General features: G+C 47.9%; 1 protein-coding gene across 1 annotated transcript; it reads left to right on the forward strand.

The window, feature by feature from the left end:
- The first annotated feature begins 530 nt into the window (after positions 1-530).
- Positions 531-14,471, forward strand: LOC133374624 (solute carrier family 22 member 6-A-like). The gene is made up of 9 exons (XM_061605731.1): positions 531-914; positions 2,848-2,951; positions 5,653-5,807; positions 6,943-7,111; positions 7,711-7,842; positions 8,929-9,036; positions 10,082-10,296; positions 12,191-12,299; positions 14,264-14,471. Exons 1-9 carry the CDS (start codon positions 531-533, stop codon positions 14,469-14,471), a joined length of 1,584 nt encoding a protein of 527 aa, XP_061461715.1.
- The last annotated feature ends 1,600 nt before the right edge of the window (positions 14,472-16,071 follow it).

The raw sequence follows: 16,071 nt of genomic DNA on the forward strand, positions 1-16,071 counted from the left end.
GCCTCTCTGCCTTTTAATCCTCTCTGACCACCCTCACCAAAGCGCTGTCATATTTTAACCAAGACAAAGACGATAGACTTTAAATATCACACTCAAGTGATGTTTCATTCCCAGCTGGTTTGTTGGAGGTTGAGACTCACCAGAAATAAAGCCCAACCCCTTTTAGAGGGTCTCAGTGAAGGGTACTATAATAGAGAATCCTTCTTCCTCTGGGATGCATCGTACCACCTAGAGAAAAAAAGAGATATTTATCCCATTATCCAAGCAGATCATTGCCAGTGCTCCTCTTCTGGAGATCTTCAGAGATCCCTGGGAACCACCTGTCTTGGCATAGCCCGCCTCAGATTTTACGGCAACCTCCATCAGCCATCTTAGTAGCCAACGGGTGGCTAGTTCCATTACTGTTTTGATTGCTTGGCTTTTGGATGTAGTTGCCGGCAATTGGTAGAATTGCCAGAAAGTGGGCAATAAATAGCTAAATCTGTCCCCTTCCTCTTCTTAAACAGCAGTGGACTTTCCGGCTCACCACTATGGGATTTGCAGAGCTCTTAGAACAAGTTGGTAGCCTGGGGCGCTTCCAGATCATCCACGTGACCCTGCTGACCATCCCCGTCTTCATGATGGCCAGTCACATGATACTGCAGAACTTTACCGCAGCCACCCCGGATCACCACTGCTTGGTCCACCACCACGGTGCCACGTCTGGGAATCAAAGCCTGGGAGAGGAGGATCTCCTCAAGGTCTCCATCCCCGTGGATGAGAAGAGGCAGCCCAACCAATGCCACCGCTTTGTCCACCACCAGTGGTGGCTCTTGAACTCCACCATCGTGAACAGGACTGAGATGGAGACGGAGCCGTGCAAGGATGGGTGGGTGTATGACAGGAGGGTCTTCCCTAACACCATCGTCACTGAGGTGAGACCAGATGTTGCCTGGGTCCGGGCTGTTGAGCTGGTGAACGTTCTAAGTAAGGGGCAATCAACCTTTTCTCTGTCAAAGAGCCACACTCCCTTGAGGGTGATCTCTTTGGGGTGGCATACTGGTGATGGGCTAGGCCAAAGAAAAAGGTGGGCAGATCTAGATCCAAAAGTGGGAGGGGCTTCTCTCTCTCTCTCTCTCTCTCTCCTACTCTGTTCTGTTGCTCCTTTCTTATTGATTGATTGATTGATTGATTGATTGATTGATTGATTGATTGATTGATTGTACTTATATACCGCCCCATAGCCGAAGCTCTCTGGGCATTTTACAGTAACTAAAAACATTAAAACAAATATACAAATTTAAAAACACATCTTTTAAAAACAATTTAAAACACAATTTAAAAATTTAAAACAATTTAAAACACAATTTAAAAATTTAAAACAATTTAAAACAATTTAAAAATTTAAAACAATTTAAAACACATGCTAAAATGCCTGTGAGAAGAGGAAAGTCTTGACCTGGCGCCAAAAAGATAACAGGGTTGGCGCCAGGCGCACCTCGTTTTAAATCTCATTTTAAATCTTTTTTTTTAAAGAAAATAACTGAAGGTTAAACCCCCCTCTCCCCAGTCCCATATCTGTACCTAGTAGGCATGGTATAGAAGCAATTGTAGATTAGTAAGTGTGGGGCTGTTCTTCTATATCTCCCCTTCTTCTTCTCCCTTCTCTCAGTTTCTTCCTCCTCACCCTGCGAGGGGGGACAATTCATGCTTGCCATAAGTCTGAACTGATCATTCACAGAAGGGGCTTTAGAAACTAGGTAAAGGGCTTCATGAGATGAGGCAGGTTGCCCACCCCTGTTCTACGCATACCAAGAAGCGTCTTGAGGTCAAGGTTGTGTGCAATATGCCTTTCCCAAGTTTGTATCATGCACCAGGACAAAAGAGGGTACTGGGTGGGTGCCCAGTTTAGCTTCCTCGGGATCTTAGTGGTTAAGCAAAAGTCTAGCCTCTATTGCTACAGCAGACAAGCTAGAAAAATCCTGTGTCTTGTAGTCCCAAGTTGGACCTGATCAAGCCCTGCTAGATCAGAGCATGATTTCGGCTAGTCCACAGGCAAGGCATAAAGGGAATAACCTCCTCCTCTGGTTCTCCTCTCCATACATTTAGTAATTATAGGCAGATAGCCTCTATGCATGGGGGCTCTGTTTCGCTATCCTGGTTAAAAGCTGTTGATAGACTCCACTGTTGGAAGTACAACACCAGTGTGTGACTTAAGGAGTTAATTCTGTTATCGGCCTGGATGACAACTGACTCTGGTTGGCTGGAGATGCTAGTCAGTTGGGAGTTAGCAGTCAGTTGGGATTTCACAGTTGGAGAAATTGGAGGGAGAAGTCATTCTGAAGGAGTTTCATACCTGCGTAGGCCTGACCTAAGAAAGACAAACCTCTCTGTTGACTGTTCCTCACATTAAATACTGTTTATGTTCATTTTACCTCAGTAACGTTTATTTTCCCTCTGGACTTGGTCGGCTTTATTCCAGTCACTCTGCTAACATGCACTCCATAAGAACATAAGAAGAGACGACTGGATCAGGTGGAAGACCTGTCTAGGGCAGCATCCTGATTCCCACAGTGGCCAATCAGGTGCCTCCAGGAAGCCCATGAGCAGGGTGTGAAGGCAGTAGCAGCAGGTAGCTCCATGTCAGTGGCATCTGCTCTAGGTTTTAGTCCAACCATTCAAGGAGCTGTCCTTGAAAGTTCAGAATAAAACCCGGAGCAGATTCCACTGCCCCACTGACATGGAGCCACCAGCCCTCACTGCTTGAAGGCAATAGCCCTCGTGATCTCATGATGCAGGGAATAATTTCTGCACTCTCCAAGTCTTCTCTGAACACGTGTCTCTTCTCTACCATCTCCCCTGCTGCAGTGGGACCTAGTATGTTCTTCGCGAGCTCTGAAGCAGATGGCTCAGTCCCTCTACATGGCTGGCGTGCTAGTGGGAGGTATCATCTTCGGAGGCCTCTCAGACAGGTGAGGGGACCCAATAATCCAGTCAGGGCTTTATTGATTCATTTTTATTGATTTTCTTCCATTTATATCCTACCGTTGTCCCAGCAACAAACCCAGGATGATGTATGAAGTGTGCCATTTGCAAGCAAGCTTGTGATTCTCACCTGCAGTCGGTTGAAAAGGTGAAAAGCATGGCCTCTTATCGAGTCCTTTTTTGGGCTCAAAAATGAACACTCCCAGCTCTACCGGGAGATGCCAGGTACTGATCCCTCTGCATGTGACGCGGATGCTGTGCCTCTGAGCTACAGCCCATTCCCAAATAATATATCAAACAGTAGGTGATGGGGAAGACCCTTTTCTGCCTGAGACGCTGGCAAGCCTCTGCAAGTCAGAGCATGCAACACCAGACTAGCTATTAGAGCTTTCTGTCCTGCTATAAAAGAGCTCGGGGTGGAGCAATTTGCTTTGCATGTGCCCAGTTCTGGGGGATCTTGAGGCCATAAGCAAAGGCAAGGCCAGTACCTTGGACAGCTCCAGACATACCATCCTCCTGAGGCAGCTACAGAAGATGTTACCTCTACAGGGAGCTTGGGGCAAGTGAAGTCTTGCGTAGGCATAAGGCCCTTCCAGACGGGTGGCTTTTTTTCAGGTGTCTGATCTCGGAAGCTAAGCAGGCTTAGGCCTGGTTCATACTTGGATGGGAGACCGCCTGGGAATACCGGGCACCGTAGGCTTGGAGGAAGGCAATGGTAAACCACCTCTGAATATCTCTTACCATGAAAACCCTGTGAATATATCCAAAAAAAGATTCATAGGGTCGCCATAAGTCATAATTGACTTGAAGGCATATAAAAACAACAAAGGGCTCCTGGCTATGGCCATAGTACCCTGAACACGCCCAATCTCAGCTGATCTCAGAAGCTAAGCAGGGTCAGGCCTGGTTAGTACTTGGATGGGAGACCACCTCTGAATACCTCTTGCCGTGAAAACCCTGTGAATTTTTCCAAAAAAGGTTCATAGTGTCGCCATAAGCCATAATCGACTTGAAGGCATATAACAACAACAATTTCTGCAACACGTCACTGATGGAGTAATCATGCATTAGCGGTGGATTTATACTGGATTGTCCACACTGCATTCCCCTTTATTATAATTTATTACATTTGTTTCCTGCCCTTTCTTCCAGAAGGAACTCAGGGTGGCAAACAACAAGTGATAAAGCATTAAAAATATATTGAAAACAAACTTTAAAAAAATTAAAAGCAAAACATCTTTAAAACATTTTTTAAAAATCTTTTTAAAAAAATTCCACTACAGATACAGACTGGGATAAGGTCTCCACTTAAAAGGCTTGTTGAAAGAGGAAGGTCTTCAGTGGACGCTGAAAAGACAACGGAGATGGCGCCTGTCTAATATTTAATGGGAGGGAATTCCAAAGGGTTGGTGCCACAACATTAAAGGCCCGATTCCTATGTTGTGTACAACGGACCTCCTGATGAGATGGTGTCTGCAGAAGAGCGCGGTGGTCGACTGGGTATATAAGGGGTGAGGTGATTTTCCAGGTATCCTGGTTCCAAGCTGTGTAGAGCTTTGTACGCCAAAACCAGCAACTTGAACTTTGCTCAGTAGCTAGTGGGCAGCCAATGCAATCATTAGTTATTCTGCAATATTTTCCCAATGTTACTGCATGGATGCTGTCTGGAGGGGCACTATAGCCTGAAGCTCCTCGTCCTCTGCTGCACACTGTAAGGTCTCTATCGTGGATCATGACAGCATGTGGAAGGTCCCACGGGCAACCCCTGACATCTCCATTGAAAAGGTTATGGTAGCAGGTAGAATCATAGAATCATTGACTAGTAGAGATGGAAGAGGCCTATAAGGCCATCAAGGCCAACCCCCTGCTCAATGCAGGAATCCAAATCAAAGCATTCCCGACAGATGGCTGTCCAGCTGCCTCTTGAATGCCGCTAGGTCATAGGATTCTTTTCTGTCTGAGACCCTAGAAAAGCACTACCAGTCAGAGTAGGCAAGGCTGAGCTACATCAGGGGTAGGGAATCTCAGGCCTGAGGACAGAATGTGACCCTCTGTCTGGCCCTTGGAACCCTCTCCAGGCCACACCTCCTCTTAAGGCACACCCTCCCCCAGGCCACACCTCCTCTTAAGGCACACCCTCCCCCAGGCCACACCTCCACTTAAGGCACACCCTCCCCCAGGCCACACCTCCACTTAAGGCACACCCTCCCCCAGGCCACACCTCCTCTTAAGGCACACCCTCCCCCAGGCCACACCTCCTCTTAAGGCACACCCTCCCCCAGGCCACACCTCTCACAAGCTCTTTTTCGCCAGCTGTGTGTGTTTGTGTGGCTGGGATGTGTCTTTGAACTCTGTTCATGCCTCTTGATAGAGAGGTGTGTGTGTGTGTGTGTGTGTGTGTGTGTGTGTGTGTGTGTGTGTGTGTAGAAACCCTACTGTGCGAAGGTAAAAATTACATTTTGTTGCTCCATCCTCTTTTCCTTCTGGCCCCACCCACCTCTGGCATGCGGCCCCTGGAAGAGTGTCCAAATGAGAATGTGGCCTTTGGGCTGAAAAAACGCTCCCCACCATCGGGCAAGGTGGACGGATGACCTGACGTGGTGCAAGGGACCTTCCTATGTCCTAGGATCCTCCCTGTCATTTGTTTCTCCTCTAAAGCCTTTTCTCCTTTCCTTTGCCGCCTTGCAGGTTCGGACGACGGTTGGTTCTCATCTGGTGCTACTTGCAGCTGGCCGTCACGGGGACTGCCACCGCCTTCTCCCCCAGCTTCAGTGCCTACTGCAGTCTCCGCTTCCTGACGGGAATGGCCTTCTCAGGCATAGTCCTCAACTGCGTCTCCCTCTGTGAGTGTCATTGGTTCTTCCAGTCCTGTCCCAACAACATAGTTGACTCAGCAGCCTCTCTTGGGGCAGAAGCTGGACATTCCTCCCCCTCCCATTTATCTTCACAACAACCCACTCCTCAGTTTAAGCTTCCTAACTGTTAGAACAATATAACAACAGAACTGATGACCTAGGGAGGTGGTGGGCTGTCCAACACTGGAGGCCTCCAAGAGGCAGCAGGACAGTCCCCTGTTGGGACACAGAGGAGGGCCAAGATCTCTTCTCAATTGTCCCAGAGTGCAGGACGCAGAATAATGGGCTCAAGTTACAGGAAGCCAGATTTCGACTGGACATCAGGACAAACGTCCTGTTAGAGCGGTCCAACAATGGAACCAATGACCTCGGGAGGTGGTGGGCTCTCCGACACTGAAGGCCTTCAAGAGGCAGCTGGACAGCCACCTATCAAGGATGCCTTAAGTTAGATTCCTACATGGAGCAGGGGGTTGGACATGATGGCCTTACAGGCCCCTTCCAACTCTACTATTCTCTGATTCTGAACCAGAGATGATGATGATGATGAAGAAGAAGAAGAAGAAGAATTGAATTTATATCCCATTCTTCCTCCCAAAGGGAGCCCAAGGCAGCAAACAGCAAGTGATCCAACACTTTTTTTAGAGGCCACATGTCAGCTGCAAGAGTGGGCCAAGCAATGAATGCACATTTTTACCTTTGCACAGTCGGCTGGTTTTTACCACACACATTCCCGCCCCTCACTTTATCCCCCATCCAAGCAACCCAGACTCGTTATCAGAGTTCAAGGGCGCTTTCCAGACATGGGGGAAAAAGCTGCTTGCGGAGTGAGCCAAACCGGCCAGTAGGAGGTGTGGCTTGGGAGAGAGAGGGTGTGGCTGGGGAAGGGGGCGTGGCTTTGTGGAGAGACACATGGTTAGGAGAGGTGTGTCCTGACGAGAGTCCTGAGGGCCAAATGGAGAGGCCTGGAGGGCCACATTTGCTCCTCCCTGTGGCCTGAGGCTTCCCATCCCAGTGTGCATGAAGCACCCACATATGGTGATGCCAGATTCTAATAAGATGCTTCCAGGAAGGGGGGGAGTGACTTTGTCCACAGGGCTAACCTTTCTTTCCCCCCCCCCAACAGTTGTGGAATGGACGCCCATGAGGACACGAGCGGTGCTGGGGACTTTGACTGGCTTGTCCTACACCACCGGGCAAATTGTCCTGGCGGGCATGGCCTACTTCATCCCGGACTGGCGCTGGCTGCAGCTCACCGTCTCCCTGCCTTATTTCCTCTTCTTTCTCTACTCCTGGTAAAGCCTTTGTGCCATTATGGGTGGGGTGGGGATCAGGCTGTCCATTTCGGTTCCTCAGTTTGGCAGTCTCACGTTCAATGCTCTGTATATATCGATTTTTAGGAAGGCTTCCTGAAATTTCATCATCATCATCATCATGCAAATTCCTCCTAAAATATTTGGAACATGGGAGCATGGGAAAATGCTTTATGTTGAGTCAGATCATTGGTCCATCTAGCTCCATAGTGTCTACACTGGCTGGCAGCAGCTCTTCAGCATTTCAAGCAGGCTTTTCTCCAGGCGCTACCTGGAAATGCTATGAATTGAACCTGGGACCTTCTGCATGCAAGGCAGATGCTCTACCCCTGAGCTACGGCCCTTTCCTGAATTTGCATCTTTGTGTGCAATTTTGCCTAATACGCACATTTCTGCAAAGAAATTTCCCCTCATATAAATGCCCTTCAGCCTGGAGGGGCCCTTGTTGGCTCTGGAATTAACTTCCTCTTTATATTTTCTTTATTTCTTTATTTCTAATTTGATTTATATCCTGCCCTTCCCCCAGCAGGAGCCCAGGGCGGCTATATTTCTTACTTCGTTGTCTCTCTTCCCCTTCATAGGTGGTTTGCCGAATCAGCCCGCTGGCTGGTGATAGCCGGGAAGCCAGATCTGGCTGTCAAGGAGCTGAAGAGGGTGGCCCGGATCAATGGAAAGCACAACGCCGGCGACAAACTAAACACTGAGGTGAAATTGTATTAAGATTTATATCTGACCTTTCCTCCTTTCCAGGAACCCAAGGCAATATGCATAACAACCTTGTGAGGTAGGCTCGTCTGAGATAGTGTTAGGGGAGAAATTTGGTTCGGTTTGCATTTTAATGCGAATGTTTACTTCCCGAAACAACGCTTTACCCCATTCTGTGTATTTGTGTACACATTACTTGACTGGAAAACTGCTCTGCAAAATTCAGAGAAGTGGAAATTTCGACAGGCATTTGGTTTCAGTTCACTTACTGTGTCGGAAAGTGTGAAGAAGGTAGGTCCCCCTTTAAATGCAACTCACTTGAATTTCTTCTACATCCCTAGGAAGCAAATACCCTCATTTGCAAAACAGATTTGGCTAACAGAATTCTTAGCTCAAACAAGGAGGGACAATGTCTTGCTAATTGATTCAGGTGAGAGAGAGTGAAGTTCAAGAGCCCACAATGGGTTCTACCTGTAATGCTTTGTCCCATCCTCTTGTTATACTATCCAGACTTCCACCTCTGATACCTTAACACGATGGAGGAGGGAAAGCAAAACATCATAGAACCACAGAGTTGGAAGGGGCCTGTAAGGCCATCAAGTCCAACCCCCAGCTCCATGCAGGAATCCAACTGAAAGCATCCTTCATAGGTGGCTGTCCAGCTGCCTCTTGAAGGCCTCCAGTGTTGGAGAGCCCACCACCTCCCTAGGTCATTGGTTCCATTGTCATACCGCTCTAACAGTTAGGAAGTTTTTTCTGGCATTCAGCCACAATCTGGCTTCCTGTAACTTCAGCCCCTTATTCCATGTCCTGCATTCTGGGACGATCAAGAACAGATCCTGGCCGTCCTTTGTGTGGCAACCTTTCAAGTACTCGCAGAGTGCTATGATATCTCCCCTCAGTCTTCTCTTCTCTTCAGTCTTCTCTTCTAAACATGCCGCGTTCTTTCCGTCTCTCCTCATAGGGCTTTGTTTCTAGTCCCCTGATCATTCTCCTTGCCCTCCTCTGACCCTGTTCCTCATCGCCCCCTTTGAATATTTCCTGCTTATGCCCAGTAGACAGAGAATTCTTTTTGCTCCTTGCCAGTTCTTGAGATCCAACATGAAGGAAGAAATGGCCTCCACAAAACGCAGCTGTTCACTTGTCGACTTCGTGCGGACGCCCACCATGCGAAGGATCTCTTTCTCCCTGTGCCTTGTGTGGTGAGTTCTGGCCGGCAGGCCCAGAGATGTCCAAGGACTGATAGAATTCACATTTAGTGGACTCTGCTCCTGAGGTGTAGTTTCAAGTGGGACCCTAACAGCCTCCCTATTTTGTTTGTTTATTATTTGATTTACATCCCGCCCTTCCTCCCAGCAGGAGCCCAGAATGGCAAACAAAAGCACTAAAAACACTTTAAAATCACACTGAAAGGCTCTGGTGCATGCACACACACCCCTCCCTCCCCTGCGTCAACCTTAGCCTCAATTTATCTTATTATGCATTTATAAATATATTTGCATACCGCTGTTTCGTTAAAATCATCAAAGCAGTTTACAATCAAACAACCAACCATAGAATTTAAACACTGAAAATATAATAAAAACAAAGGTCAACTGTTGCAAAAAGGCATCTTCTTAATTGCCTGCATACCCCTGGTGGAACAGAAACGTTTTCGGCAGGTGTTGAAAGGTTAAAACAGGAGGCGCCTGCTGAATCTCTGTTGGCAGAGCCTTCCAGAGACCTGGGCTGATGACTGTGAGGGCTCGATTTTGCGTCGATGTTAAATGAGCCTCGCCAACTCAGGGGACGACCAAAGCCACTCCTGCAAATGATGTCAGTGATCAAACTGGGATATAAGGGTTCAGGTGGTCCCTAAGGTACCCTAGTTGTTTTGGTACTTTGTAAATTAATAATCAATTCCACATTCACATTTGCAAGGAAGGAAGGAGAGAGCCATTGAGGGGTGTGGCCTGGGGAGAGTCCCGTGAGCCAAACAGAGAGGCCTGGACGGCCACATGCAACCCTGGGGTCTGAGGTTTACCCACCCCTCCATTAAGAACTTCCTGAGGGTATGAGATGTCTAAGCTGCCATGTAGCCTTCTTTGGAAAGTGGTGGACTCTCCTCCGCTAGAGGTCTCCCTTGAGCAGATTCTGGGTGGCTTCTACAGCAGGCAAACTGTAGCAAGAGAAGACCTGCATCAACGTGGGGTTGGCCTAGATGGCTTCTGAGTTTACTTCCAACTCTTACGATTCTTCCATATCCAGGTTCTCCACCAGTTTCGCCTATTACGGGCTGGTCATGGACCTCCAGACCTTTGGCCTCAACATCTACTTGATCCAGGTCGTTTTTGGAGCCGTCGACTTCCCAGCCAAGTTCATTTCCGCCCTCACAATCAATTATGTTGGGCGTCGGGTCACCCAAGCTGCCACGCTCATCCTTGCAGGACTGACCATCCTGGCTAACATCTTCATTCCTCAAGGTGAGGCAGGGGGTTCGTCTTTGGGCTAGAGGTGGGAATGATGCCAGGAATTCTCCAGGCAAAGCAGGTCAAGCCAACTGGAAGAGCTGGAGGATGGAACAAAGGGATGCTCTTCCGGGCTTGAGGCTGTACATTGTGGTCATCTTCAGGACCATAGACAGCTCCCTGTGGAGCAGGCTTGATGTAGTTCAGACACAGAAAGGGTCAGGAGTAAAGATGTGAAGGCCTGGGGGGGGGGGGAACCAGAAAAATTGAAAGAATGGGAGCGAAAGCCCTCTGGGTTCTCTTCAGTTTCTCTGAATTTTTTTGTTTTTCCCCAGGAAACTTTGAAAAAAACCCAACCAGTTTTTTCATGGGTTTTTTTCTGGGCCTTCACATCCCTAATCTGGAGTCAGGTGAAGGCTTAAGCCAGTAGCTGGGAACCTTATTCAACCTGAGGGCCGCAGCCCCTTCTGGGTAACATTCCAGGGGCCGGGTAACATTTTAGCCACTTATGCTTCATCCCAGGAAGGAAGAGATGTTAGTACAGTTCCAGGGCACGTTCCTGGCAGGCAGAAGCACCAGGCCTCTCTATTCAGCGTGGAGCAAGGATGGTGATGACCGTGGCCTGTGGAGAGTCCTGAGGGCTGCATAGCAGTGGTGGCTGAAGGCTGTCCAGCTCGGACTAAAACCCGGAGCAGATTCCAGTGCCCTGCTGACATGGAGGCCCCAGCCTCCACTGCTGAATAGAGAGGCCTGGAAGGCTGCATTCAGCCTGTTGGCTGGAGGTGCCCCACCTGTGACATTAAGTAGTCCTAGCGCTGACCTCCCTGAAGAACACAGGGAGCTGCCTCCTAACCAGTCAGCCCATCGGCTCACCTTTCTCAGGATTGTCTACACTGACTGGCAGCGGCTCTCTAGGGTTTCAGACAGGAGCTTTTCCCAGCCCTCGCTGGGAGGCGCCTGCGACTGAACCTTCAGCCTTCTGCGTACAAAGCAGACGCTCTGCCACTGAGCTGAGGACGCCTAATGGAGCCACATCCTGTTCCTCGGGCATCTTCTCTGGTGGGGCTGGGGAGCCTTTTCTGGTGGGCTCAGAGATGGCATGGAGGCCATGAGGAGCTCTCCTGAGCTTCTACCGAAGAGGCCTTGAGGACCAAGGCCAAGGGAAGGCCTTGCAGGCTCTTGGAGGTCTTCTCTGGTGGGAGTCACTGGTACCCAGAGCTTGGGAAAGTTGCTTTTTTGAACTACAACTCCCATCAGCCCCAGCCAGCATGGCCACTAGATTGGGCTGATGGGAGTTGTAGTTCAAAAAAGCAACTTTTCCAAGCTCTGCTGGTACCCCAGAGTTTCCTGGGACCCTTTCTGTTGCTACTTCCTCCCTCCTCTTCGGTATCCTCAGACCCATCCTCAGATAATAGGAAAGTCCATCTCATCAGTAGAAGAGCACATGCTTGGCATGCAGAAGGTCCCCGGTTGAATTCCTGGCATCCAAGTAGGGCTAGGGAAGACCCTTTCCTGAAACCTCTGCCGAACCAGTTGAGCCTGGCTTGGTATACTTCAGCTTCCTCTCCATGTCAGTGGGGCAGAGGAATCTGGGCCAGGCTTTAGTTTAAACTTTCAAGGAGCTTTCCACGTTGAAGCACTTTGGACAGCTCCTTGAAAGTTCAGCCTAAAACCCGGAGCAGATTCCACTGCTCCCCGCTGACGTGGAGCCCGCAGCCCGCCACTGTTTCCTCTGTTGCCAGACGATGAAGAGGACTCCCACGCTCTGGCGCCCACAGCTCCGCAGTTGGCTTCTCTCTACCATTCTTTCTAGGAAATTAACTCTACGGCATCACTCAACACAGCCTTCCTCGATGGTGGTGGCAGGGAGAGCATACCCCTCAGTGTGCATGTTTTCTCCTCCCCCCAGATATGCGCAACACGCGGACCGCCTTTGCCGTCTTCGGGAAGGGCTGTTTGGCTGCCTCATTCAACTGCATCTACTTATACACTGGAGAACTTTACCCAACAGTGCTCCGGTAAGAGAGGAGAAAGTAGGAGGATGGTGCATGTTCCAGGGCGCTTGTAAAGAATAGATTGGGGCCAGGCCTGAGAAAGTCCTGCCTGACTCTTTCCCATTTTCTCCGTTTCATCAGGGCTACCTTTTACTCTAGCAGGAGTGGGAAATCCTTTTCAGCCTGAGGGCCGCTCTCTCTTCCAGGCAACCTCCCGGGGGCCATAGATGCCCAGTAGCAAGTAAAGATGGGGACAAATTCAATTCATTTTGCGTTAGAGCCAGTTCACGCTCTCCAGAACAATATGAGAACCAAAAACACAGCTTATCGTTCAAAATGTGCACTTTGAATTTTGCAATGAAATTTTCCAGCCCAGTAAGTTGTACAAAAATGCATATGCTATGGTAAAGTGTGCATACAAGTCATTGCACAATAGTGCATACATTAGTGAAAATAACATACAAAAAAGTGCATTGTATTAAGGGAAATTGCTTTACAAAAATGTATATGTTGGCAAAATCTCACCAAAAATGGGTATATATTACGAGAAATCAGCACTAAAATGCCGATACGTTGTCATGAGGACTTTTTTTTTAAAGCAAACCGATGTGGAAATGTAGAGAATTGAGAATAAGATTTGGAAAAATGAGAAACTGAAATTGACAGTGGTGAGAGGGTCAGAGGGTAAGAGTGGGTGGAGCAATGCATGTCAATTTCACCTTTCTACAGTAGGCTATGGGATGGAAGAAACTGTTGATTTCTGTTCTCTCTCTTTCTCCCTTTTCCAGTCTCAAATTCAGTCCTCCACATTTCTGCAGTGAAATGTGTATTTTTTTTAAAAAAAATCCTCATGAAAATTCTGCAGCATTTAAGTGTGAATTTCTCCTAATGGACACATTTTTTCCTGCAGTTTTGACTAATGTACACATTTTTGCAAGCCATTTTCCCTAATGTGATATTTTATTTATTTATAAACATATTTGTATGCCGAAACATCATCATCATCATCATCATCATAAAATTTTATTTGTTAGTCGCCTATCTGTCCGACTTAACGGACACTCTAGGCGACTTACAGCAATACATTAAAATACACTGTACAATCAAAAACAAAATCATCAATTATTCTAAAACATCAATTTATACATCTTAAAACTAATCCCTCCCGAGGATCCCATAGGCCTGCCTGAACAGCCAAGTCTTTAAGGCTCGGCGAAAACCGGTCAGGGAGGAGGCATGTCGGAGATCAAAAGGGAGAGAATTCCAGAGGGTGGGGGCCACAACCGAGAATGCCCTCTCTCTGGTCCGCACCAGCCTAGCTGTTTTGGCTGGTGGGACCGAGAGGAGGTCCTGTGTGGCTGATCTTGTCAGGCGGCATAATTGGTGATGCTGGAGGCGTTCCTTCAGATAAACTGGGCCGAAACCGTATAGGGTTTTAAAGGTCAGCACCAACACCTTGAATTGGGCCTGGTAGACAAAGCGGTGTACAACACCTTAAAACAAAACAAACCCCCAACAGCCATAGAATAAAAACATTAAAAATACAGTAAAAACAATGGTCAACTATTGCAAAATGACATCTTCTTAATTGCCTATGTAAACCTGTCAGAACAGATAGATTTTCAACAAACATTTAAGGTTAAAAGCAGAAAGTGCCTGCTGAATCTCTGTTGGCAGACCATTCCTGAGAACTGAGTTGAAGACACTGATGGCTCGATTTTGTATCGATGTTAAATAAGCCTTGCCAATTTGGGGGCATGCCCAAAGTCACTCCTGCAGATGATCTCAGTGATTAAGCTGGGATATAAGAGTTCAAGTGGTCGCTGAGACACCCTGGACCTAAGTTGTTTGGTACTTTGTAAATTAATACAAGGATCTTGAACCTGGCCCTAAAGGCAGTGGCACTCGCCTTGCCCTGGTTCCCTCAGGGATTCTAGTCTTGCTCAAGCAGAAGGGATAATATTTTTGCTTGGTTTCTGGACTTGCAGGCAGACCGGCATGGGTCTAACTAACACCATGGCTCGCTTGGGTGGTATGGTAGCCCCTGTGGCAAAGATGTCCAGTGAGTACGTCCCATTCCTGCCACACATAATCTACGGTGTTGCCCCCATTGTATCTGGGATAGCTGCCCTCTTCCTGCCAGAAACCCGCAACGTCCCACTGCCGGAAACAATAGGACAAGTTGAGAACAGGTGAGCTTTAAAACAATCAAGGTTTGCCACAATCACAAGAGGTGTTGAGAGTAAAACACCAATGCTTGCAACAAGTAACCTGGACTGTTGGAGGGCGATAGACAGAAAGGCAACCTTTTCTTCCCTCGCTGATTCCTTCTTTCGTAATCCACTTGTTGATATGTAGCTTGTTTTGCTCAGGCTTTACTTCCTTCCTCCTTCATCTCGTTAGCTAGCTAGCTAGTGTGTGTTGAGTGCTAGCCTCGGGACCCTCTAATAATACTATACTATATATATATATATAAGCTATTGGGGACTGAACCTGTGACGTCTTGCATGCAAAGCAGTTACTCTACCGTTGAACTATGGCCCTTCCTCCCCCCATTCCATCCCCCCCTTAAGTGAACTGGACAAGCAAACAGGGTTTCCTCATTTGATCCACAAAGTGCCCGGCATTTTGGGTTGCTCCAGCAGAGGCAGATTTTACATCCTTACGGGGAGGAAAACCCACCTGTATTTCATGGGCCTTCTGTCTTGTTCAGGTTCCGGAGTCAGAATGACATGAAGCAGCAGCAGCAAAGAGAGGCCCTTCTCGACTCCACCCAGCCTGAAACCACGAAGGTGAGCGTTTAAGGAGAGGAGAGCACCATTTCTAGACTGACTTTTGGAGAGGTTCAGTTCTTGCTGCCCGAAGCAAATGTTACTCTTTGGAAAGAGCCCAACGTGCTATCGGTTCTGGGACTTTTCAGAGAGGCTGACTGGATTCAACGGGGCAAAAAGAATGGACTTTCTGAGACAGCTGAGTGGGCTGATGATCTGACCTCTTCTTTTGCCGTTCGGCTCTGATGTCATTTTGCTTGCATCGTTTATCCGCCAACTCCTGGATGACAAAGCCAAAGAGTTGCAGTCAACTCACTGTTACTCAGAGTAGACCCAATGAATGGCCGTGCCTAACTTAGGTCCATTAATTTCAGTGGCCCTACTCTGAGTAAAAGTGAGCTGAATACAGCCCTTAATTTCTAAAATGAGAGTTGGAATATAGGAAACTGTCGGTTACCAAGTTGTTGATCCGTGTGAGTCAGTATTGCCTATGCCAGGCTTCACCAAACCGGCACCCTGCAGACCAGGGGTTCCCAAACTATGGTCTGTGAACCACCAGTCAGAGCTTCATTCAGGTGGTCCATTGCACACCCACATTAAAAATCCGTCTTGATTCATTAGTGTATCTTTATTTCTTATTTTATGTCTTATATTGTATTTTATTGATTGACAATTTGCATTCCACGGAATTCAAAATGTAATACAGTATAAGACAGAAAATAAGCAGTAAGAGTACAACTGAAAATCATGCAGCATCTAGCACAGCATATTACAATTGCTACAACAGACCAAATGTCATTAAGTCCACCAGCAAGACACCAGCAAGACCGTCAGCCATTTTCAAGTGGTCCATGGGCGGGGGGAAGTTTCGGAACCTCTCCTCCAGATGTTTTGGATTCCTCTGGGCCACAGGGGCTCTTGGCCAGGGCCCAACCTGGCTGCCTTCTGGTGCTGGCTCTCACTGGTGCCCTCAGTGCTTTCTTAGAATTCAAAATATGCTCCCTGGTCCAAAAAGGTTGGCAAGC

Source organism: Rhineura floridana, chromosome 22 (assembly GCF_030035675.1).
Source record: "Rhineura floridana isolate rRhiFlo1 chromosome 22, rRhiFlo1.hap2, whole genome shotgun sequence".
NCBI classification, from domain to species: Eukaryota; Metazoa; Chordata; class Lepidosauria; order Squamata; family Rhineuridae; genus Rhineura; species Rhineura floridana.